This window comes from Podarcis erhardii (assembly GCF_964252035.2).
Source record: "Podarcis erhardii genome assembly, chromosome: 12".
In the NCBI taxonomy this organism is placed as follows: Eukaryota; Metazoa; Chordata; class Lepidosauria; order Squamata; family Lacertidae; genus Podarcis; species Podarcis erhardii.
In genome coordinates, this window is record NC_138513.1 from 27,085,415 (window position 1) to 27,110,916 (window position 25,502).

Below are 25,502 nucleotides of genomic sequence, written 5' to 3' on the forward strand. Positions count from 1 at the left end.
TATGTGATTCAGTGTTTCCGCTACTCTCCCCTAAAGCTTGCAAGTATTTGGAATAACTGGACCCAGGTCAACAACCCTTCCTCCTTACATTTGCACACACTCCCAATCCAACTGGAGCGGACCCTTCATGCTCTACCTATTAGTACTTAAAGATTAGTGATGCTAAGTACAAACAAAATCGTGATGTATCTTATAAAAGTGTAGCAAAATGCTGGGAGCCTATTTTCCTGGGGAACACTAATATTTTTACGCTATGATGTGTTCTTAATCATTGAGCCACTTAAGTGGAAAGAGAAAGTTCAAGGAAGTAAAGCCAACGTAGATGAGCAGGATTTTGTTTAATGAAAACAGACTGGTAGCAGTACTGGCTTTCAAAATCTGTAGCCAGAAAAACTTAACTTTTAGATGGTTGCACCCCTTATGATCTAACAGTATCATGACCAAGCGCTTTATTGCACTGAAGTCTAAGATATTTTTTAAAATTTTGCTAGCAGATGGCCCTCTTCTCAAGACCCCTTTTAAGTCTTCTACGCTTTAAGTCTTCTACGCTTTGTGCAGGTATGCTCTTACAGTTTTGATCGGATGGTTCAGCTCTTGTCATCACAGTCTAGGATGATGCGATGTAGTTACACAGGACAAATAAGTTGACATATGCTGGATCACAGCATATGTCAAGAGTGAGCATTATAACTGCATTCCATTGACCTGCATATCCCGATGTTGTGGTCTAGAGGAAATCCTCCATAAAGCCTTGGGCTCTCCAGCGTTTGTTACTCCTCAGACTCATGAGCTTTTTCAACCGTGATGTCTGCTAGACTAGTCTCTCCTTCAAGGGCCTTGTCATCCTGAGGGGTCAGTGCAGGCACCTCCTTTTTAGGAACTATCTCCTCAGTTCTGTCTCCCACGCATTTGAGGTCCTCTTCTTTACTGTCTCCTGGTTCAGAGGCCGACTGCTCTTCACTTGTTAAAGCAGATTCTGCTGCATGTGTTGCCTCTAGAGGAGAAACACAGGGTGTGGGAAATACATATATTGCAATGTGCAGCAATAAATAAATAAATAAATAAATACATACATACATACTTACTCCCACAAGCAACACTGGCTCCTTCATCCCAGAAACTAACGCTAGTACTAGAATCTATTTTGTAATAACTAATCAAACCAGGAATAGAAGTTAAAATGGCTCAGAGAACAAAATTAACCGAACTATGATTCCATGGGCAGTTTCAGAAAGCAGCTGCTTGTTACAGAGCACAGGCCAGCTCAGCTGTTCCGAAACAGTACGTTGAGTTTAGGGGGCAGGTTGCTGCTAATCCATGAGAATAGGGAGTGCATGTGATGTGCATTTCTATGGCTGCAATCCTAACTCGCATTTAGAGGGGAGAAATCCCCACTTAACTCTGTAGGATGTCCATCTATAAAGATGTTGTTAGGGGCTCCTTATTGACAGTGCAATCCTAACAGATCTGGAGGAAGAGGAATGAACCTCATTTATCTTTAACCAAAGCCAGCATGGCCAATGCTTTGTTTTTGTTTAGAAAATTAATAACCTGCTTGACAAGCAAAATAATCTGATAAGTGTTGCAAGCCCAACATCTGGATTGCCACTGTTCCCCCACCTATTGTTTAAGAAAACACTGAGTAGTTAGGTGTTGCATGATTATTAGCATTGCTTAGAAAACATCTCTGCTCTAATTTGGCCACAAACATGAAAGCTGTTGCAATGACAATGATGTGTGCCAACCTCTCTTTTGCTTTGCTTCTAGCTGTTTCTTTGCTTTGGCAGCTTCCAACTCCTGCTTCTCGTGGGCTTCCTTTAATGTCTTGCATACTTTCTTGTGTGTAAACCAGTGCATTTTCTGGCAGTCTTGATCACAGTAGATCACCTGCAAATGAAACAAGCCATGCCTCAATGCACAAAAAAGGATGGGCTTGCATTTGAATCATCCAGGTTGTATAAGGCACCCATTCATTTCTATATGGAAAACTGGAAATCTAAACCTTGCAATAGCTGGCTTATTTTAAGAACAACGAATAGTTTGTTTCTGTTGACTTGTGCAACCAGGAACAGCTATTTGCTCACTTTCACTTTAGGAGTTCCAAGATCTAGCACCTGAAACATCTATGCTGCTCCTATAAAGGAACAGTCTCCAGATACAGGAACAGTTGAAATCTCTTGCTGGAATCTCAATCAGTGGTATTTACCTGCAGATTCTTACCATTTTGCATACGGAACATCTTTTGGCTGCACCTTTCCCCCCACATGTCGTACAAAACTCAGCATCCACAAAGCCCACTTGGCCAGTAACTGCTTGTGTCAGTACAGAGAAAGCTGTAGGATCAGAGCCCTGGGGGAAAAGATAAAGACAGTTAAGTCATTGCAAGCATACACCCTCCCCCAGCCAATGAGAAGCCTGCAGGTTCAACACTAATGCAGATATGGGGGGGGGGGAATCTGCATATTTTCAATGTACACTTTAGTACTTTTGCACTGCTCTTAAATGCAAGATCTTAGCCCGGCATATGAAGGGAAGCAGGGAAATTATCCTTCCACTCTCCAGAGATTTAACTTTGCAGACCGTTCCAACGTAAAGTATACTGGTGGTGACATTGTTGAGAATATTTGCAAAATGGGAATGAAAATTAATTCAGGGATGCATAAGCTTTGGCTTGTTGCCACTTATGTCTGAGTTTCCTGGCATGCATAGTGTTTTGAGAAGAGAAGAAGAAAGAGGGGATTCCTATTACACTAGACTTTAGAGTGGACAAAGGCACATTGTCTCTTATGCTGCTTCTGCCTCCTCTGAAGCTCAGTGTGGCAGAAGAGGTAAATTCCCTCCCACCCCAGTCAGGGTTTTGGAAAAGGAAAGATTATGTTTCTGCCTATATCCTCAGCAGCACATGATACCCCCTCCTTTCCTCTCCTATAAAGCTAAGAAGGAACTCTAGCTCCTGGATTGGGGAATTCAGAGACACTATCAGAATATAAAGGAAACTCATTAAAAAAGATCTTCCATCCTCCGTATGAAATACAGTTCTTCAGAATAACTGCAAATATCAAGTGTACCCATTAAGCTGTATCTTGGGGGTTTCAAATGTTCTGCCAAAGAAAGAGAAGCTATTAAACTAGAACACTCACAATTTCAACTGGGGCAATGCTTCTCACAAGCTGCTGGAGCAAGGTTGCTTCACAGTAAGGAAATTTTCGAATGCATTCTCGGATGAACTTCTCTTGAAATACTGGGAAACCATCTGCATCTCTGCCTTTTAATAGGCTGGAAAGATTAAAGCAAAAGATGAATGGAAAAAACTCATGCCAATACTATTGGACAATCACTTTGCTTTATTTGTAGTTGTCATGCCTGCCTTATGGTGCAATCAACACAAGATAATATCACCAAGGGAACTCTCTGTAAACAAACAATAAACATACATAACAATGGCAAAAGTAGTTTCTTTCCCAAATATGTTTTATCTTAAACAATAGCAAACACAGTAAATAAAGAGCTCGCTTGTAATATATCAGCGGTTCAGTGCTCATTTATTCTTTTTCCAAAATAGATTTTATCCTGAAAAATTGAAAATGCAGTAATAAAGAGTCCACTTGTGATATAACAGTAGTTCAGTGCTCAAACCACTGGTGTCGATTGTGTTGGTTGCAGTGGTCATTGTACCACCACCCTGTTCATTGTTTTATTGTTATTTGTGGAGCAGCACATAGGCCAAGATTTTAATATTCGAACTACATACCCACAGCATAACAGAGAAAGATGCTAATGCATGAACTTTCTGTGTGCAACACTTAAAATACATATCTATATCTTTCAGCTTTGAGATTTCACAATAACGTTTCTGCAGCTAAAGATTCTCTTGCCCTACAACAAAAGTTGAGGGCAACTGAAACATAGACCTGATTCATGCAACATGCTATGGGCTATTGGGAACATAGGAACATGGTTGGAGTAACTGGGCATGAGCGTAAATCACCCCATGGATGAGGTAATCGCAGGTGTAAAGCAGCCAAGCCAGCTGCTATGGTAACTCCCCAGTGCCCTGACCATATCTGTGATTAATGCATGTCACCTTAGCAGTGCCTCAGTCATTTACTCAGTATGTTGGTGTTACTTATCTAGTGTCATGTCTTGAATTGCTGGTTTATTTGGAGCAACGGATATACTTTTTCACTGTATGTATCAACGGCTGCAAAAGCCTACTGCTGTATATACCTATCCCCAGAACTATTTAACTAGGCCTTATCTTCTGCAACAATAAACCAACTGGATCTTAAGCTCCTTCCATGTAATGACTGGTACTGAGAGCAACTTCCACTGCAGGGTATCTCACCTAAGATTCCCAACTGACATGTGGGTACCTTGAGAGGACATTGTAGCCACTTTACTCCTCTCAAGTCCTTTTCGCTCCCACAACATTGCATAGAACTAAACCAAGCTTTGGCTTAGCATATCGTCCAGACCTGAGCTCATGGTTGCACTGTGTCCTCACTAGCCACAAGCTATAGCCAAAGCTTGCTTGGCTTGTTGAGCCATGTGAACCAGGTCATAGCACCTTTTACTTAATTATCTTGTCCATCAGTGTGAACTACTGCAATAATAAAAAAATGAATTACTGCTGTTACAGCAGAACAGCCTAAAAAGAATCAGCAGCATCCTCAGATCTTTAAACACGATAGCAGATTAAAAGGCCTCAGTAAAGATTAAAAAATAATCTTGGCCTAGCATAAAAGAGACACAGAAGAAGAGCCCAGGGAAGGAGGATCAAGAAGATAGGATGAAGGAGAGATGAGCAGAATCCCTTCCTCATGGGTAGGATTAATATATATATCAGAAGGCGGTTGTGTGTGTATCTCAAAAGATGCATTTTTTTTTGCTCCTTTCCTCAAACTAATGGCTTAACCTGTAGATAACTATGGAGAATATTCATCTAGCTGTAGATAGCGTGGGGATTTGAAGGAAACTGAGCAGCAAACCATTCATTTTACCTTTCAAGGTAAGCAGTCTGTCTTTACTTGGCTAGAAATGAACACAAATGCTTTTCTGCATGCATTAAATGTCATTCATTATGGGGATCATACCTTTTGATTAATCCATCCAATTTATCCTCTCGCTCCTTAAGGAAGAGGATGCATTTCTGGAAAATACAGCTAATGTAGTGCATTTTTATTGCCAGTACTTCATTCATCTCTCTCTGCTTCATACACTTCTCGCAAATCAGATCCAGCACTCTGTAGCATTTCTGCATTGCTTCAACTTCTGCTAGGAGAGGGTTTTCTTTCACTAGCAGCACAATCTATAGGAAAAGATTAACAAGAGTTATCTTTCCTGGATAGATGATTTAAAACAGAATCAATAGGTAATTTTTAAGTGCTCATATTAACAGGACTTCTTGCTTTTTTATCTTCTTAAATAAGCTATATTACCTAAGAAACCTGCCATGCCATAGGTGGATCACATTGGGAATATGACTGACTCATTTTAGTGTCCACAATGCATGCAATACTGATTACAGGAAGTGATAGTCATACAAAATGAATGCATCTTTGATCAAGCAACTGAACATCATAACCGTCTCTTATTTCCAAGGTTCAGGGTGTTAAGTGACATTGCTTATGTAGCAAAAAACACTATGTACGGGAGGGAAGTATCAGCAGAGTGGGGGGAACCCCCAAGTTTTGGAGAAGTACCAAAAAATCCCCTAAGCCACAAAACCCACAGGAACCCACAAAACAGCCCAACAAGGACCAAACAAGCCAAGTAGGCCTTGGAATGCTGACAACTGTTTCAGACAGGGAATGGAATGGAGTTGTTTGAATTCTGAACTGTAGCAACTCACACAGCTATTTTTTGTTGAAGGTCTCACTTGTAGCTTCCAGCTACAAGCATCAGGCCCTTTCTGAAACTACAGAGTTTCACAGAAACTGATAACAGAGATGAGTGTCACATAAGTAGATTTCAGCATTTCTTTTGTATTCAAGTCCTTATGAGATGCTGTCTTGCTTCTGCTAAATCACTGGTCTTTAACTAGTGTGTTGATTCACACTACTATGTTGTGACCTAGTCTAAGGTGGGTCATAGCAGCAACATTACCATTGTACAAATATATGATTAGGAAATGGGCTCCCAAATGTCTGTTTGGGCTAAAAGTATGTCCTGGATCTCAAAAAGTTGAAGACTACTATGCTAATCTTAAGGTGTATATACTTGAGTACAATGATCTTCAGTGTGCTAACCTTTGAGTGTTTCATGTTGGGGACTATTTTACAATATATCTCTCTCCATTTGAGAATGAGGTACTAAAGCCCCTATGAGCAGGCCAGGACTATGGAATATCAAGAATAAGCTCAGAATCATAAATTAGCTGCTGGCCAAATTTTGCCACACAACTCCATAGGCCAAATATTTTTTCTTAGAGGACTGACCTCAACAAGGTTGTAAATTATTTGACAAGTATGCCTGAAGGATAAGCCAAAATATGAACACTCTACCTTAACAGGATGCAAATTAGTAGTTGTAATGATCTTATGCAGAGGTCCAGCTAACTTGACTGGCAGTTTGGGTTCTTTGTCAAGTCCTTGTGGTTTTGTATAGTAATCCAACCTTTCTCGGGGAAAGAAGTTGTTGATAACAGTGACACAGTCATGCTGACCTAAAAAGAGAATGGTGCATCTTTTATGAAGATGAAGAACAATTATTTCACACATGAAGCACAAATCACAGAGGTTGTTCACCATTTAGAGGAAGTACTATACTAATAAACCACTGTGGAACTAAATGGAAATAGCTTCACACAGAGGCAATATTTCAAGGCTCAAGGCCTATATGTAATATGAAGTTTACAGAACTAAACTAACTCACCTATTCAGAGAACTTAGGATCTGATGGGCAAAGCAGCTTTTAAGACACATTATGAAACAGTTCTAAAGTTATTCCCACTTTTATAAGTTTGTTTTAGTTCACTGCACGAACTAAATCTAAAAATGGTGCTGCTAACCAGTCAAAAATTTAATTCTTCTGGAAGATATGACATTTCAAAGCAACTCATATGAGATTGCATGATTGACGCTGGCTCACCTTTCAGCCAGCGGTAGAATGCTTAGTGATTACGCCTCGTTAATAGGTTGTTGTTTTTTAATTTTAGAAACAATGATTGCAAAGCTTCCAATGGAGACTGGCAATTGCAGTGACTGAATCTCTGACTAAGTACTGATTGTTCAGATGTAGTGGATGTGATATGTGGGTGTAATTTCCCCTAAATTGTAAGCAGATTCCTGCAATAAAGTGGTAAGTCTTTTGACTGGATCCACTAGTCTCCTTGTCTCACAATCCTCTTTGTGTCTGGTTTTTGTTTTTTTCTGTAATCATCAAAAGACTTGACTTTAGAACACTTTTTAAAAAAAATTGGGTAAAAGGTCTCTCCTCACCAATCCTTCCAACCCCTTTGCCAGGAAAAACAAACAAAAATATTTTCTTCTTCTTCATAGTCTATCCTTAAAAGGAAATACAGCTCAAAGAGCACCACCCTTTATTTATTTAAATATATATTTACATACAGTTATCAGCTCACGGAGGCTACTCCTATCTAGCAAACTCCTCCCTGCTGCTAGTTAAAATCTTCCTTCTCAAAGAAAGGGGGAAGTCAGCAAGGGGGATGACAGGGAAGGCTGGCTACAAATGGAGCTAAACCCATTTTGAGCTGGACTCAGATTTTTACCGAAAATCAGATGGTTGAGTTTTAAATAGAGCAGATTTCTTTCCTAATTATGAATTCAAAATTCCCCCCTTCTGCAGTCAACTAATGTTAGAGAGCAATTTGAGAAAAGCAGCAATCACCCAATGAATATTTTTTAAATGTCTTCCCCTTGAGTTAGTTAAGAACCTGGTACTGAGCACTCTGTTGCCAATAAACATTAAGTCAAATCAATCTCCATCTTCTCAGAGCCTTAATGGAGGGGTGGGGAACCTGCAGCAATCCACTTGTTGTTGGGCTGTATCTTCCATCTGCCCCAGGCAGCACAGCCAATAGTCAGGGATGATGGAGTCAAAATCCAGCAACAGTTGGAAAGTCACAGGTTTCCCGCCCTGGACTTCATGAAGGGTAATTCAAAATGGCCGCTCCATTTACCCACAAAGGCAGCCATCTGTGCTGCTGTCCTTCCCACTGAGTTCACGACATCTGTGTCAGCTCCAGCCTCCAACATCATCCATGTAATTTCCTTGTTGCCTAAACACAGAAGAGAACAGCTTTCATTTAGATTTCTCATAGTGAGTCTGTATAAAAGTTTCAGCCATATAAGGTTTTTCTGGTGGGTCTCTCACCTCCCCCCCAGACATTAAAACATTTAATCCCTCGTAAATCTGCAGTTTAAGGCATTTAGAAAATGGGGAGCTGCTTTATACGGAGTCAGCCAAGTGCTTCATCTGGCTGAGATGAATACTGTCTACACAGACCGGCAGCAGCTCTTCCAAGTTTCCAGACACAGGTCTTTTTCAGCCCCATCTGGAGACACCACGGATTAAGCCTGGGTCTTTCTGCAAGTGAAGAAGGTGCTTTTCCACAGAGCTACAGTCTTCCTCATCCCCACTAGCTGGAAATGAAGATGCCATTTGCTTTCTCAAGGTTTCACCCAACCCTCTGTCTTGCCAGTATGAATAGATTCTGCACCAAGGCCTGATGGCTGCACTAGCCTTCCCCAGTGGCATCACTTTCTGCTGTCATCTAATCCATCTTTGGAAATTGCTAATTTTTTTGCAGTAAGGAGTTCCATAGCTTAGCTTTCCATGAGCTAATTTCATATATGTGCCCTGGAAGTATTATGACTCAGCCTCCTGATTTTAGGCAGAATTTTCTACCCAGAGGCTCTAGGTGAAAAGCACATTATTTTATATTTCCCCTTTCCACCCACTGATGCCTCTCAAACTACTTTTTGCACATACTGTATCCTGTAATTTCTTTTACTGTATTCCGCACCCCAAGAGAAAACCACCAGTTTCTTTCCTCCATGGTCCTTTCACATTCATTTCTTCCTCCCATAACGACTTTCCTCTCTTATCTCCTTCCTTCCTTCCTTCCTTCCTTTCCCTCATGTTATTTTAATAATTCCTACTGGCATTTCCTTTCACGTTCTTATTCCTTCAACGCTTTCACCGGCTCTTTCCCCTCAGAGGAGAGAGGCCTTCTTACTCCCACAATCTGATATATGCATTCACAAATATTGTTTCCTATTCCTGTTTCTACCTTTTGCTAGAGAGAGAGAGAGATTTAATAGACCCTGAAATCTAAACCATATTTTTTAAAATAAAGTGGTGCCTCGCAAGACGAAAAGAATCCATTCCGTGATTCTCTTCGTCTAGCGGTTTTTTTGCCTTGCGAAGCAAGCCCATTGACAGCTTAGCGGATTAGCGCTATTAGCGGTCTAGCGGCTTTTAGCGATCAGCTGTTAAGCGGCTTATCAGCGGAACAGCTGATAAGCGGCTTAGCGGCTTAGGAAAGGGGGGGAAGCGGGGGAAAACTGCGGGAACTCGCAAGATTTTTTCGTCTTGCGAAGCAACCCCATAGAGAAATTCGTTTAGCGAAGCGCCTCCAAAATGGAAAACCCTTTCGTCTAGCGGGTTTTCTGTCGTGCGAGGCATTCGTCTTGCGGGGCACCACTGTAAAGATGTTACCCTTTAAGGGCGCATTCCAGCTAAGCTCAAGAACAACAGCTGGATGGCTGATGTTTAATTTTATTCGTTTAAAGAACAAAGAAAAACCCTGACAATTAATATGCACACACAATATAAATACTGCTCAAGGACCGCCTCTCTCCATATGAACTGACCCGGACCCTGCAATCACTATCTGAGGCCCTTCTTCAAGTGCCTCCTCCATGAGAGATCCAGAGGGTGAAATAGATATCTAAGAGCAAAACTGGGTCCTCAGAGTTGTCTGATTAGCTATTAATTCTATCCCAATTTTCCAGTAAAAGACTACCAGTGGCTTCCAATAAAAACAGTATTTGGTTAAGAAAAGAATAGCAATCTTGCCTATAAAGTAGAGGTAGACCTTACCTCTAACACATCACCCTTTAACAAAAGATAAAAATTCTGCCTACACAAAGACACAAAGGATTCCTTTATCTGCACCAAGAAGGAGATGTAATTAACAACGGGGGAAAACTCATAGATACCTGAGAGCCCAGCAAACATCAGAGCTGTATATCCGTGTTCGTGTTCGTTGCAGTTAACATCAGCCCCATGCCGCAACAACAGTTTGCACACCTCAACTTTCCCTTTGTATGCCGCATGCATCAGAGGAGTCATGCCATGCTATGGAAAGAAGAAATAAATACAGAACCTTCAAATATATCTGTTTGTTCTTCTCCGGTAGTATTTAAACACAAGCAAGCTACGCTTCTAAAATGAAAAGATAGCACTCCAAATACAGTATAGCTCAGGGGTCAGAAAACGTTTTCGGCAGGGGGCCGGTCCACTGTCCCTCAGACTTTGTGGGGGGTCGGACTATATTTTGAAAGGGGGGGGGGAGAACAAATTCCTATGCTCCATAAATAACCCAGAGATGCATTTTAAATCAAAGGACACATTCTACTCATGTAAAAACACGCTGATTCCTGGACTGTCTGTGGGCCAGATTTAGAAGGCGATTGGGCCGGATCTGGCCCCCAGGCCTTAGTTTGCCTACCCATGGTATAGCCTTTTTGATGTTCACTTTGCTACATTTGAATACTCTTTAACTATATATTCTTTCCACAAAATCCAGCTTTTAGAAAACCAACTACGTCTCCATTTTAGCAGAGGATACCTTTGTACACATTCAGCTTCAATGTAAGCTGCTAATGAGAAGGAAACTTCAGCTACCATTGCATGCCTTTCTATGTGGGCAACTGCAATTCTTCCCCACTCCACACATCCATCAATACTTATAAAAATTATACTAATGACTATATTTATGAAAAGCTTTTCAGTTTTGCTTTTGGAGTAGCTAATATGACTTGATGTATCAGCGAATAATAGAGCCCCCTTGTACTGGAGATAGGAGCAATTAAATTGCAAAGCATCGATAATAAATATTTCTTTAGATTTTTAAAAGGGGGGGTAGAATGAACACTGAAGCGTTTAAGCTTTTAATTCCTAGACAACTATTCTAATAATAATCTGAAGTATTAATAAAAGTATTGGGGGTTTTTTTAAAAAAAAGTGCACAACATGTCTAATTTGGTGGGAAACCACACAATTCTCTGAGAAGAGTAACAGCTGCAAGCAGGGAGACCTGCAAAGGACCTCTTTATATTTGAGTTTGCAGTATGGCAATTTATATAATAGGCAAGTTTTATAATTGGGAAGCCATGTGGGAGAGATGGATCATTACCAGTTTTGGGGAAGTTCTTTAGCAGCAGGCACTGGTGAAAAACCTGTCATTTTAAGCAGCAGTTCACACACACTCTATGTTATGAATCATACATTTGTTAAGCCAGAAATGAACAATGGCATTTAGGACCTCTCCTTCCATTCTTTCTCATTTCCACCAGCTCCCTTTGCTTTGTGTTCTTTTTTAAAGAGATTAAAATGCTTAAATTCAGGGAGACTTGTTCAAATTATACACATGAGTCTTCCGAATGCTGAAAATATATTTCAAATAGTGAGATGAAATTTTGCGCATTAAGGAGCAATGAGGTATTTGTACAGACCACCTGTACAGGAAGCCAACTCTAGAGTGGTGCCCTTTTTCCTGCCTTAATCTGCTCCCTACAAATTGATAATGAGGATTAAAAAAAAAAGATAACCACCTGGCCCCAGAGCTATATAGGAGAGCCAACTCACACATTATACAGCACTTCTGGAAAACATTTCAAAAATAATCTCAGAAGTGGAGGAAAAAGCCAAGTAACTGGAAGACGGAACATGATGCTATACAAACAACATGTAGACAACCAATATGAAGAAACCACAAAGTGAGTGCCTCATCATGTTATGTAAATATAGTGAGCTGGATTCAGATGAAGAGGAATAAAACCATCCCTGCCGGCAGACTTGAAATCAAAAGTCACATGGAAGAGGGAACAAGCTCTTTTTCTCCTGCTACAGAGGGTAGAATTTGAACCAAGGGCTTCAAGTTATAAGAAAGGAGATCCCGACTAAACATTAGGGGGGGGGGGACTTTCTGACCATAAGAGCTGTTTGACAGTGGAACAGGCTCCCTGAGTTGTGGACTCTCCTTCCTCAGAGGTTTTAATGCAGAGGTTGGATGGCTATTTGTCATGGATGCTTTAGCTGAGATTTAGCAGGGGGTTGGACTAGATGACCCTTGGGGGTCCCTTTCAACTCTATAGTTCTATGAAAATGACATGGCACAAAAGAGGAAAGGGGGATAAAGAAGTTGAGAACAAGCTAACTTGTTCAACAGTTCTTAAAGTGTCATAGTAGTAGTTCTTATAAAGATCACCAGGAATGGAAACAGTTCAGAGAGAGAACCAAATGGTCTCTCAGCAGAGCTGATGGGAATGGCCTCCTTCCCATCCCTGCCCCTGCTGGAGCCTGATGGAATGGATGCTGCCCAGTGGTGGTTGATGGAGGAAGGGGCCTGATAAATGGGGTTTACAAGATCCCACTGAAAACAGTGGGACAAGTTAGTCACAAATCCCACCGATTTATATGGAAACAACTAAATGAATCCGGATCCATTCAACATCTCTATTCATTCACTGCAGTTATTTAATACAGTGGTACCTCGGGTTAAGTACTTAATTCATTCTGGAAGTCCGTTCTTAATCTGAAACTGTTCTTAACCTGAGGTACAACTTTAGCTAATGGGGCCTCCCCCTGCCGCCGCACCGCCGCTGCACGATTTCCGTTCTCATCCTGAGGCTAAGTTCTTAACCCGAGGTACTATTTCTGGGTCAGAGGAGTCTGTAACCTGAAGCGTCTGTAACCCGAGGTACCACTGTAGTTGCTTTGGGGGGGGGGGCAAGCCTTCACAAAGCAACATATAGGGGGTAGGGGTGGGATGACAACAGAACTGCAGGGAAAGTATGAAGCATTGAGTGAATACAAGCAAATAGAGGCAAGGCGTATAATGAGATCACCAAAATTCACTTAAGGCAAGGCAATAAATAGGAAAATGTAAGTTTTAAAGGCCTTTCTTGAATAATGCTCTCCCTCACGCATTAAAATGCAGCTCTTATTTTCCTCATTTATGTCTTTAGAAACATTCCTATGGCCCTTTTCTGATTCATCTGAAGGACATTCAATACTGAGTCCAGAATGGATCCACATGCCCCATCCCATGACAACGTTACAGGGATCAAATGCAGCAACTGCCCCACTTACAGTACATTAGATATACTGCACCCCCTCCCGACAGGGCAACATTTCCCATTGCATATTAAACAGACCAGCAGCTTTGCAGAGTATTTTCCTCTAAACTAGAGAAAGGATATTCCACAAGGGACTCACTGTGGAACCTGTCTGATTATGAAACTGAATACTTTTTTTTCCAGGTACTGCATTGAGTGGTGATGAAGCAGGTTTTATGGATGATAAGGGAAACACTTTCCTAGGAAAATTCTACAGCTGAACAGTTCCTGCCAAGATGAACTATTTCACTAAAAAAATCAAATCAAATCAAAAACCTACAGGGACAACAGTCAAAATCCAGTATGATATGAGGCAGACTTAACCCATTGACTCTGCACTGGATTCCGGCCATTTTGCAAGAAGTTAGTTGCAAAAGCACAAAATGTGTTATGGTATATATTCCCATGAGGAAGTTGATCTGAAAATACACTGTACGCTTTTTCCCACAGAAACACTTTTGATAGACTCACCTTTGACCCTTCCTGCAAAAAAAAAGTCAAACAGAAACAGCCTTTTGCAACTACATTTTTAAAACAGCCCACTATGTTTGTGAAATATTCAGTTATGTAATATGTTGCTTTCACCCCTCAATCCATCATAAGGCCTTGGGAAAGTTGAGGTTTCAAATATGTAATCTCAGAAGATGATAAATAAATCTGACATTAACAAAAGTTCAGGTCGCTTTTCTATCAGAAATAGAGGATTTCTTATTTTTTTTAAAAAAAGCATGAGCTTACTTTGAAAAATCAAAGAGGATAATTCAGGTCCAAAAAACCCGCATATTATACCTCTGTTCAGGCATATTACACTAGTTCATTTTTAGCAGGGAATACTGAATACTTGCTTGACCGTAATCATTTTCCAGTATACTCAAGGGATACTTTCTGATTCCAGTATGTTAAACAGGTTTCCTTGATAAGTATTATTTTGCTTATAGAAATCTGCCAGCCTTTGAATTCCCAAAGTTTCTTTAATTTGACTCTACCCAATCTAGACACATATTTTGAGTCAAGTCTTTTACCTCATCCAAACAATTCACACGGACATTCTTGCTGCCAAGCAGTCGTACAGCTTCTTCAGGGCTTCCTAAGGGAAAGGAAGAGTTTGTGAAGTCTACTGTTAAACAGAAAATCAATACAGTGAATCTAATAATTTGTTACATTTGTATCCCATGCTTCCTCCAATGAGACCATGGTAACGTATGTAGCTCTTATCTCTTCCTCCCCTTATTACCTTTTGAGACAAGCTAGGCTGAGAAATCATGACTGACCCAAGCCCATCCAGTAAATCTCAGGGCTGAATGAGGATTTCAGCCTGAACTCCTCACTACGAATCATGGAATCATAAAATTCTGCCATGATGAAGTATGAAGCACCTGTCAAACATTTGCCCTACCACACATATTGTAACAACGTTGTATGGCTTACTGCCCCAAATCGACACTTTCGTCAAATTATTTTCAGAATGGGGGTTATTGTTTTTGTTTGTTACTACGTTATGATTTTTTGGTGTTTTTATATTGTAAACTGCCCTGTGATCCTCGGATGAAGTGCAGTATGGAGATTTAATGAATAAATAACAAACAAAAACAAACATTCTATTCACATGCAATGCTAAGCTAAAGTATGGCTTAGTGCAGGCATAGGCAAACTCGGACCTCCCGATGTTTTGGGGCTACAACTCCCATGATCCCTAGCTAACAGGACCAGTGGTCAGTGATGATTGGAATTGTAGTCCCAAAACATCTGGAGGGCAGTGTTTGCCTATGCACGGCTTAGTGTAAATGTGTGGGTTCTTAGAGAGGTTATTAGGGTGCAATGTTTTTGTTTGTTTATTATGTTAGGTATTTATGTGTTTATAGTAAACCGTCCTGTGAGCCTCAGATGAAGAGTAGAATGGAAATTTATAGTAATAATGATGATGATGATGATGGTGATGATGCTACTTTGCTTGTCCTCTGGTCCTGCTGCTGCTCTGCTGCCATGAGCTAAGCTGTGATTTAGTTTAGCATGCCATCCAACCATGGGTTTGTGGTTTGTCCCACTCCAGACAAACCATGAGTTATGAAACCAAAAACAAAACATGGCTGCAGTTTGCAAAATGCAGTGGCTGAAATCTCTGCTCTGGGAACCCTCTTTTCTGTGCTAAGCCACAGTTTGTCTAGCGCTATGTGTAAAGAATCTCAGTAGCTACTTCCGTACGCAGAAAAGAACACGTTACATTGTTCCCCTGCTAGTGATTCCCAGAAGCTGACATTCAAGAAGCATTGCAAAAAGGCAAGGCATTATTTCCATGAATAGATAAAGCACTATGACCGAATAAAGTAGCATTCAACTAAATCTATCACATGCAGTTTTGTGTGCATCATGTGGCTGCCTCCATCCCCAATACCAGCAACTTGCAGGTGGCATGAGTGGTGGCTCTCTCACTAAGTTAGTTATGATAACAGGCTCTGAAGTCACGTGACCTTTACAATACAAAGATCACATCCAAAGGAAACAACAACCTGCCAACAACTTGGAAGTTTTGGTGCCAACACCTCACCCATTAGTAAACAAAACAACCACCTCCGAAATAAGGGGGTAATCTGAAAGGCATGTTTCCTCCATCTGCCAGTTAACACTTTTATAGAAGAAGCATGTACTCCAGCAAAGGAAGGGAAATAACTTTCCATGTCCTGCTGCTGCTGCAACAAAAGTGCTGATTAGGAGCAGCTGCTGACAAGGTCTGCCATACCTCTGGAATAGTATGACAACTAGCAAAGTGTTGATTTTTACACCAGTCACTGCAGTCTGCCTTACTCCTCTCTGCACTCCACAGCGAGACTTTCCTTGAATGCAACTATTGAGTACACACTGTGAATTTAAAGTAACCCCCTAACTTATAATTCCCAACACCCGTAAACTCCAGTTCACAAGATACTTGGGTGGGTGGGTGTGCTAGAAATGTGTGGTATGTAGGTAGAGCTCATTCAAATATTTACTCAAACATAAGACTCACCGGATGACCCTGACCCAGGCCATAGGAGCCAACTCTTAAGGGCCGAAGTCCCTTTGCCCCCCCCCAATAAAATATTTGAGGAGGCTGCCCCCCCATGGGCATTGCCATTCAAATGTTGTGTGTATGCCATGTCTTGTGACTGATTATGTGGAGCTTACCTGGACCCTCCAATATTTTATTCAGGTTGGCACCTCGGCCCAGTCCGGCTCCCTAGCCCTACCTTGCAGGTTGGTTGTGAAAATAAAACAGGGTGGGGAGGGGGGAGGAGGAGATCAGGAGAAAGAAACATGTTGAATCATATGAACTCCTTGGAAGAAGGGGTAAATGGGATAAAAAGAAACAGAGTCCCTTGTCTCATTACTGCAGCCCTGTTTAGGGAAGTTTTTAAACGTTTGATCATTTATCATGTTTTCAGTGTTCTTTTGGAAGCCACCCAGAGTGGCTGGGGAAACCCAGCCAGATGGGCGGGGTATAGATAAATAAATTATATATATATATATATTGAATATTATACAACATTCACATCATCTTTATCCACTATCCCGCCCTGGCTCTTAGAGCCTATGGACTTCCTCTCCTCCCGCCTCATGGCTTTCAAAATTAGCCTTTATATCATTGCCATTTACATGTTTCCCAATTCTAATTACACTCATTACAGAATGACTCAAAATTTAAATAAATATAGAAAGATAGAAAATTGCTCATTGCAAGTCTTCAGAAGACTTATTATTATTATTATTATTATTGCTTATTTTGCAAGAAAATATGCACGATCTGATAAAAAATCAGCCGGCGTGCAACAGTCCCAGGGAGCAGCGCCCAGTCAAAGCACAGGAGAGAAGGCGAGGAAGCAAAAACCTAAGGGAAAAGCCCCCTCCTTGCGCATCAGCGCGGGCCCGACGCGCAAGGCCCGGTCGCCTAGACTCGGAGCGGCGGGCAAAAGGCAGCCGACACGCGTCCCTCCGCCTCTCGGCTCGGCCTGGAGCCAGACTTCCCTGGCCCGCCTTACCTTTCCCAATCACTCCCAGCAACTCCTTTTCCTCCTCGCTCAAGTCCCCTCTCTTCAGAGACGCCATAGCTCGCCGGCTGCCTAGTTCTTCCTCTCTCTCTCCCCCAGCCACGCGCATGCACCTTCCCCGCCGCCGCCGCCGCCCTCCTCCTCCTTCTTCCACGGAGGAGAAAAATGAGGGCAGCCCCCGCTGCTCCGCCAGAGCAGAAGGAACCTCGGCGCGCTCCCCCCGCCCCCCGGCCCGCGGATATCCCCCCTCTACGCCCGCGCCAGGATCCCCGCCGCTCGCAGCATTGTAACTTCTCTCCCGGAGCTGGCGTGAGAAACAAGGGGGGGGGGGATTAAACCACTCGCTCAAAAGACAGGGGGGTGTCTAGAATAAGGAAACAAAGCGACGCTCGCTCCCAGTTAGCATCTCAGCCTGGGAGGGGGGGCGAAGGAGTCGGCTTGGACGGTGCCTAAAGAGGAAGGCGTCTAGACAGGAGAGTGCCCAACTGGACATGCACAATTTCCTTTATTTTTATTCCCCCCCCCCACTGGTAAAATGGTGCGGCCGGGCGGGGAAGGAGGCGGGTCCCGACCGGCGCTCTGCCTGTGTGTATGTTAATGTGTCCGTCCTTCACTTCTCCATTGTCTGTGGCTGCTGCTTGTGGCGGAGGCGCTGCCGCTGCTGTTGTCTCTTTGCTTCTTCTCCTTAGACAAGAGCCACTTCCCCCAGAGAGGTAACAGCTTGACGTTGCGGGGAGAGGGGCAGGCGCCGAGGTCGGGGGTGGGGTGGGAAAGAGGGTGCGGGTCCAGCAGGAAGGGAGACAATAGCTGGGGAGTGTCCGCGAAATGCACAAAAGAGGCAGACGCGCGCCTGCACGACCCTCTCCTGCAAAAGGCAGGGGGAGAGAGGGGCGCTGCTCCTCAATTGCCTGCTGATGCCGCCGCCGGAAAAGCAGGGAGTTCAGCAGGCTGGGAGGGTCCGCTTTCCGCGGTGAACTTCGAGGTTGCGTGTCTTCCTTTCGCAAGGTGACGCGAGACAACTCGGGGGTTGTTGTTGCGGGGAGGGTGGGAAGCTGTCATTTATATGGGGTAGGGTGAGAAACACAGCAAGCCGGGTTGGACTGAGCGCCTCTAGGAGAGGGGGATGCTGGAGGGATAGCTCAGTCCGTGGAGCACGAGACCCTTCAGCTCAGGGTTGTGGGTTCGAATCCCACGTTGGGCAAAAGATTCCTGCAGTTGGGGGTGCCGCGGTTGGGCTAGATGACCCTCGTGGTCCCTATGATTCTATCATTCTGGCGGCGAATTGCTTTCTGGTTGCTTCGGCCGGTGCTCGGCAGTGGCTGCTGCATGCGAAGAAACGTGTTGGGTATGGGAGGGTTCAGACGTATCGCCTTCTCCTTGCCTGCACCCTTGGCGGGAGTCCGTTCTGCTGGGGGCAAACAGGCGGCAGAAGGAAGGAGTTGCCTTTGATCCCTTATAGAGCCTTTCTGGCTTGGGGGGGGGGCGGCGGCAGCAGACCCACTGGGCGCAGGTTGCGGTGGGGAGGACGTGGTGGTTGCTTCGCTCCGGAGCCGCGCAACAAATCTGTGTGTGCAAGGCCAAGGAGGAGGGCACGGTGCTGCCTTGTGCGCCGTTTTATTACCGAGGCGCCATTGGCACTCCAGAGACCTTAACCTGCGTGGTGCCACCAGCCCGCCTGGCTGCATGTGGGGAGCCATCCCGGTGTCAGGTTGAGGCAGCAATCCCATACCCATTCTCCGGGGAGTAAGCTCCATGAAACTGAATGGGACTTGCTTTTGGTGCATAGGATGGCGCTGGAAACGTTTCCCTTAAAAAAGAGAGAGAGGGACTCTTATGAAATCTGGACAGCGATGTCTTAATTTTCAGGCTTTTAAAAGAAAGGTGTGCTTCAAAAGTTGGCTGAGATTCATTATTTAGTCATCCTAGTGGTTTGTAAGCCTCTTGGAGGAAGGAAAAGTCTAGACATCGCTCAGCTGTTTACTTTCTGTTTACGCATTAAATTGGAGATCTGAGTTCTTTGAGGGAGTTCAGATTTTCTTCTTCCACTTTAAAAAAGGGGGGGAGGGAAGCAGTGGCGTAGCGTGGGTTGTCAGCAGCCGGGGCAAGGCAAGTAATTTGCGCCCCCTAACCCTAACCCCCAGATGTTGCGCCCAGTGCGGCCGGCCCCCTCTGCACCCCCCACGCTACGCCACTGGAGGGAAGGGAGCTGCGTAAAAGCAGGAAATACCATTTTAAATAATTGTTTTATCCGCTGGATACAAGTCACTAGTATTGCTTAGCCCCGTGGATTTCTTGGAGATTAGTTTTTTGGATTGGGTAGTTTTGCAGCCTAAATGAACTACAGTACATTGAATTTATAAGTTAAGAGCCTTTTGCTGCTCTTTTTTCAGTTGAGGATTAAGGGAATTTCTGCTTGGCATGCTTGAGTTGTAAATTAATACACCTTCTGCATAATACTATTTTTGCTAGGCAAAGTGATTTAAATAACGTTTAGATCTTGAACTAGAGAAAAACTTGTGTTAAATGCAGTCTGATCCTAAACATGCTTACTGAGCAAGAGGTCCAGTTGTGCTCCATGGGGATTTAGCCCCTGCTAAGAGTTCTTCAATTGCAATAATCATTATTACAGGTAGGTAGCCATGTTGGTCTGCCGTAGTCAAAACAAAATTAAAAAATTCCTTCCAGTAGCACCTTAGAGACCAACTAAGTTTGTTATTGGTATGAGCTTTCATGTGCATGCACACTTCTTCAGATACCTACTGGAAGGAATTTTTTTATTTTGTTTTGGAATAATCATGTGCACTTTCCAAGAGGCCAGAATGGGACGAACAATGGTGTTTCCCCTCTTCTTTCAATGCTTAAAGGTAGGGTGTGATATCAGGCAGTGTTTGTGATTTCTGAGCATGGAACCAGAAAGTGTGGTTAGTCTACAGTACACATGCAGCAGAATAGGACGATGGGCCACAGGAGTGAATACAGGAGGTGCTCTCTTTGAATGACTCCAGTGTAAAACCTCACTGGCAGTAAAACACACACACCCCTCTTTAAAAAACCCAATAATGCAGCAGAGTGGAAGGTTTTAATTCAGCCCCCTTCCTACTCTGTAAAATTTCCACTAGTAGGGAATTTTGTATGTATAGTATTAATGAAAATGTGAGTTGTAAAATAGTACAACCCATTCTGTCATCATACTTTCAGATACTCAGGGCCATATATTTTTATTTCCCACTCCCTTAGATATCCTGTGCTTTAAGGTAAAAGGTAAAGGACCCCTGGATGGTTAAGTCCAGTCAAAGGTAACTTTGGGGTTGTGGCGCTCATCTCATTTTCAGGCCAAGGGAGCCGGCGTTTGTCCACAGACAGCTTTCTGGGTCATGTGGCCAGCAGGACTAAACTGCTTCTGGCACAATGGAAACCAGAGTGCACGGAAATGCCATTTACCTTCCTGCCGCAGTGGTACCTATTTATCTACTTGCACTAGCGTGCTTTCGAACTGTGAGGTTGGCAGGAGCTGGGACCGAGCAACGGGGTTTAGACCACAGCACCACCTGCATCCCTGCTGTGCTTTACAGACTCTTTGATGTAGTATGTCATGCCAACTTTGTGCAAAATGTATAAACTGGCTTGTTCATGATGCAGCTGTTGAAGTGTATGTAAGTTTGCATGTCTTCCTTCTATGTATAAACAAGACAGAATGTTAATTTATTATATAAGATTTATAAAGGACCTTTTTTAAGAGGAAAAATAATATAGTAAAGTTACTGCAGCTTGACATTTTTGTAGTAACTCAGTGCCAAAGTCGGTAAAAATAATAATAATCAGATTCCATGGCGCAATTATTTAGCACAGCTTGTACCTGGATGACAACTCTGAATTATTTACATTGTTGAGGCAAAATGGAAAACCCCCTCTTTATGGCTTTCTGGTTTCCTAGGGGAAACAACCCTCTGGGATGCTTTATAAAAAGCAAAATGTCATCACTATGTTCACAATAAAACCTAACTTAAGCAACTGTAGTTTGACTGGAAAATAATTGAAACAGTAGGTCAGGTGTATTATAACTAATTAGAACTTTTGTTGTGATTATTGCTTGACCTTTAAGAGATAGGTCGCCTCTCCCACTTGCAGATGGTTGCTAAATGCACGTTATATCTCTTGATTCCATTATGTCTATGGCACACACTGGCAATACTTGTAATTAGATGTGCTCCTTCATGTTGACATTTGATCATCAACCCAGTCATCAAATGCCATGGTTAATGGTTCACTATGAATCCCCACTAATGAGTGAAAGCAACAATTCACAACCCTTGGCATTATGTTTATGTCTGCACAAGGATCCTGGTTTGTCTCACTCTAGCCAAACTACAATTGGTAAACTAAGAATAAACAGTGGCTTCAGATAATGGCTTGTTTGGCGTGAAGCAAACCATGATTCCTGGTTTGGATAGAACACTACGCCACAAATTGTGGCCTGTCACTTCTGCCCCCTAGCAGGGAGGAGTGATCTGCACATCTATGGAAAACTATTAGCTTGACTGGGATATGTGAATGCAGCCAGTAACGGATATTAAAGGCCATTCAAAGCTGTGGGCATCTCTCTTGCTTGTGCATATTGTTTGCTGTGGTTTAAGGTAGCAAAATCTTTAGGCTGGCAAAATAATAGATTTTGTAGTTATTACATGCATGTAGCAATTCTTTTTCTTAAAAACAATTAAAATAATTTTATGATTTTCATTTATATACATTTTGCTAGTAGTTTAACAGTAAATCAAACATTTCAAAATGACTTCTTTCCTCTTTATGCGGTTCATTAATTTTTTTATCCTCATTCCCTGCATATTCCAAGTTATATTAAATAATTCTTTTATTCATCTATTTTCATGTATCTATATTTTAAAAACTGCAGATTATTACAATAATCCTGTTGATGTTTTTATCTGTTTGCAATTTGTTTGTAAATATTCAGTATACCATTTCCATTCCTTTTATAAAAAGTTTGTTCTCCTAATTTCTTATTCTTCCTGCAAGTTTTGCCATTTCTGCATAGTCCATAAGTTTTTGTATCCATTCTTCTGTCGTTGGGATTCCTTCATCCTTCCATTTTTGGGTGCATGTAGCATATCTGAATCGCTTATTTTTCTTCTGACAGTTTTCAGTGCTTTATGGTTTTTGCCTCATTTTGTTAATGAACAAGTAATTACAGTGTACGTTAAGCAGTGCAGGGCAGATGACTAGTCTATGGACTGATCTAAAGTGTTTGATTTAGAACAGGCAACTTAAGTTGTAAAGCAATAGCTCCCCCTCACCCCACTGTATCCTGAGAATGTTTTCCATCACCCTACCTCCTCCCCTTGTGTTATATATATAACTAAATGAAATGTACTCCCCCACTGCAGAAAAATAAATCATTGTCTATGGTTGCAGCCTTTTTCCTGTTGTGTGACTCTCTGATTTGACATTGCTTCAATTCTTCCTGTGGTTTCTTCTGAAAATGCAAAAACAAGCGAGTGCCACCGAATATTTAAGGATAAGATTGTAGGTTTCTATTTACATTAAGCTGTCTTTTTTTGGCAATATCAACATGACCTGTGTAGGATGTTAATTCAGTCTGTAAGAAGAAAAATATGTACATTAGTGCCTACCACATTTATTCTTCTGTTATGTGCCTCTAAAGAGAGATGGGGAAACTATTTATATCTTTGATTGCTTTTTTGAAAAAATAGGAACACTTGGCTCCATGTTTATTAGATGAGTTTGAAAGAATAAACACTGTACAGGTAGAGAGATTCTTGTGCAGCCTAAGGAAAGCTATTTGATCACTGAAGAGGTGTTCTAGTCTGAACCTTGCTTCTTTTCCAAAATCACACTCATCTCCCCCAAATCAGTAACAAGTGACTAGGCTGACTAAACCTAAATTTACTCAAGAAGATCCGATGGAATTCATGGACCCAAGTTAGTCATGCCTATTAATTTCAATGGGTCTACTCGTAGTGTAACTGGGACTGGATAGAACATAGTGTTTTTAGTCTCTTCTTTATTTTGTCATGATGTTAAAAATGTTTTTAATGGAACATCCAAACCATGGCAATTGAAGTATATTCCCAGGCACTCCTAGCCTAAGGCATTTCATCAGTTTTCTATAGAATCATAGAATTGTAGAGTTGGAAGTGGCCATGAGATTAAGAGCCTCATGCTCTACTGACTGAGCTATCTTGTGCCAGAGTATTGTAATTCTTTAGGCAAAGTTCATCCCCCATCAAAAAAAGGAGTCCATTGGTATAGAAAGTCTTCTGTCCACCCCCAGATTCCTTTCAAAATTGCACATACACTTTAGGTAACTAATGCACACATAAACACCCCCATGTAGGAAAAATGTCAGTTGTAAAGTGACTGCAATGCTTTACACTTCTTGGACTTCCAGTTCTTTGCTACCTTAACTTTAAGTGAATAGGGAGAAGGTGGAAACTATGACATTCCCTATCACAATATGGCCATCACCTTAGATGGCTTTAAAAGGGGGTTAGTTAAATTCATGGATAATAAGTCTGTCAGTGGCTACTAGCCATGATGATTTATGTTTTACATTCCTCTAAATACCAGTTGCTGGAAATCATATGTAGGAAAATTACTGTTGCCCTTGTGTTCTGCTTGTGGGCTTCCCATGGGAATTTTGTTATGAGGACAAAATTCTGAATTAGACACACCCTTGGCCTGATCTAACTGGTCTCTTCTTAGGTCCTAAGATTTGTCAGCTGGTTCAGTCTGCCCTTAATTGCTCTTCTGCTAAGTAACTTGGGATACATTTTCCCGTCCAGAATTGCGCAACATATAGTATAATGATAAGATATTGCTGAGGAATGGTTGACATGGTGGGGAAGAACATGAAATGTGACATTTTGGAGAGGTGCAGGGAGAACACGTCAAAGGATCCCTAATTCAAGAGGTGCAAAGGAGCTGCATTTTTTTTTTAAAGCCATCAATCTACGATTTTTGAAGCCTGGTGATTATGTGCAGGGCTGGATATGTTTTTACTACATTTCAGCAAACCTAAAAATTCAAAAAACAACCCAAAACAAAACCCAACCCAGAAGCTTTAAACAGCATGAACACAGAATGAATTCAAAATTTTCTTTTTAGCCAGAAGTTAAACATGTCTGATCCTAATAAGAGCATTATGCTGTCAACTTAGCGCATGAAAAGGTTTCTTGAAATACTTTCATTTTTAAAAAATCCAAGGTTGAGCATGATAAAATAACCTCAAGAAGCCAAAGGCACGGCAAAGGAAAACAATAAATATACTGTATCTGTATTGTTTGCATAATTGTAAACTTTTCTCAGTTGGTGACATTTCTTCCTCCCAGGCCGCACCCCTCACCATGAACTTCTTAAGTGTTTTTGGCTCCATTCCCCTTTTGGAATTTGTCCTTTCTGTGGTCATAAATTTTGATTTCTTGAATGGAGGGATGTATGTGTCTGTGTAGAAACCTCTGGCTTTTGTGTGGCTGGAATGTAGCCATATTGGACTGAAAGAGTCACATCCCTTGCTTCCTTCACTTAAGGTAAAAGGTAAAGGACCCCTGGACTGTTAAGTCCAGTCAAAGGCAACCATGGGGTTGCAGTGCTCATCTTGCTTTCAGGCCAAGGGAGCCGGCATTTGTCACACAGCTTTCTGGGTCATGTGGCCAGCATGACTAAACCGCTTCTGGTGCAATGGAACACTGTGACGGAAACCAGAGTGCATGGAAATGCCGTTTACTTTCCCACCACAGCAGTACCTATTTATCTGCTTGCACTGATGTGCTTTCGAATTGCTAGGTTGGCAAGAGCTGGGACAGAGCAACAGGAACTCACCCCAACGCAGGGATTCGAACCTCCAACCTTCTGATCATCAAGCCCAAGAGGCTCAGGGGTTTAGACCACAGTGCCACCTGTGTCCCTTTCCTCCACTTATGCCACTGGCCAAGCTCACTTTTGCCTCCAACAACACTGGCGTGTGGCCTCAGGTTGAGAAGCATGCCCTATTCCCAGTCTACACAGACCGGCTCTCAGGGTTTCAGAGAAAAATGTTTCCTATTCTTCCCTGGAGATGCTAGGAACTGAACCCCATAATCTT

General features: G+C 42.3%; 2 protein-coding genes across 2 annotated transcripts in view; one reads left to right on the forward strand and one right to left on the reverse strand.

Annotated features, from left to right (window-relative positions):
- Nucleotides 1–319: 319 nt before the first annotated feature.
- On the reverse strand, nt 320–17,604 carry ANKMY2 (ankyrin repeat and MYND domain containing 2). Its single transcript, XM_081882261.1, has 10 exons — nt 17,378–17,604; nt 14,390–14,454; nt 10,185–10,323; nt 8,141–8,239; nt 6,504–6,664; nt 5,094–5,308; nt 3,141–3,276; nt 2,221–2,349; nt 1,746–1,887; nt 320–994 (listed from the first exon to the last, which is right to left on the reverse strand). The coding sequence occupies exons 1-10, from the start codon at nt 17,493–17,495 to the stop codon at nt 771–773; spliced, it is 1,428 nt and encodes a 475-aa protein (XP_081738387.1). The 5' UTR covers nt 17,496–17,604; the 3' UTR covers nt 320–770.
- A 346-nt stretch (nt 17,605–17,950) lies between these two features.
- Nucleotides 17,951–25,502, forward strand: part of BZW2 (basic leucine zipper and W2 domains 2) — a 52,351-nt gene continuing 44,799 nt past the window's right edge. The window contains exon 1 of the mRNA XM_081882269.1: nt 17,951–18,099. Within this exon, the coding sequence (XP_081738395.1) occupies nt 17,978–18,099 (122 nt within the window). The 5' untranslated portion in view covers nt 17,951–17,977. The remainder of the gene's footprint in view (nt 18,100–25,502) is intronic.

Bases quoted from the DNA above. Each gene is read 5' to 3' on its own strand.
- ANKMY2 (XM_081882261.1), bottom strand. From the start codon at position 17,495: ATGCGCGTGGCTGGGGGAGAGAGAGAGGAAGAACTAGGCAGCCGGCGA. The intron at 10,324-14,389 runs GTAAAAGACTTG...TTCTTTCCATAG, and splicing joins GTGTGAATTGTTTGGATGAG to CATGGCATGACTCCTCTGAT. The intron at 1,888-2,220 runs GTAAGAATCTGC...TTTCATTTGCAG, and splicing joins GATGTTCCGTATGCAAAATG to GTGATCTACTGTGATCAAGA.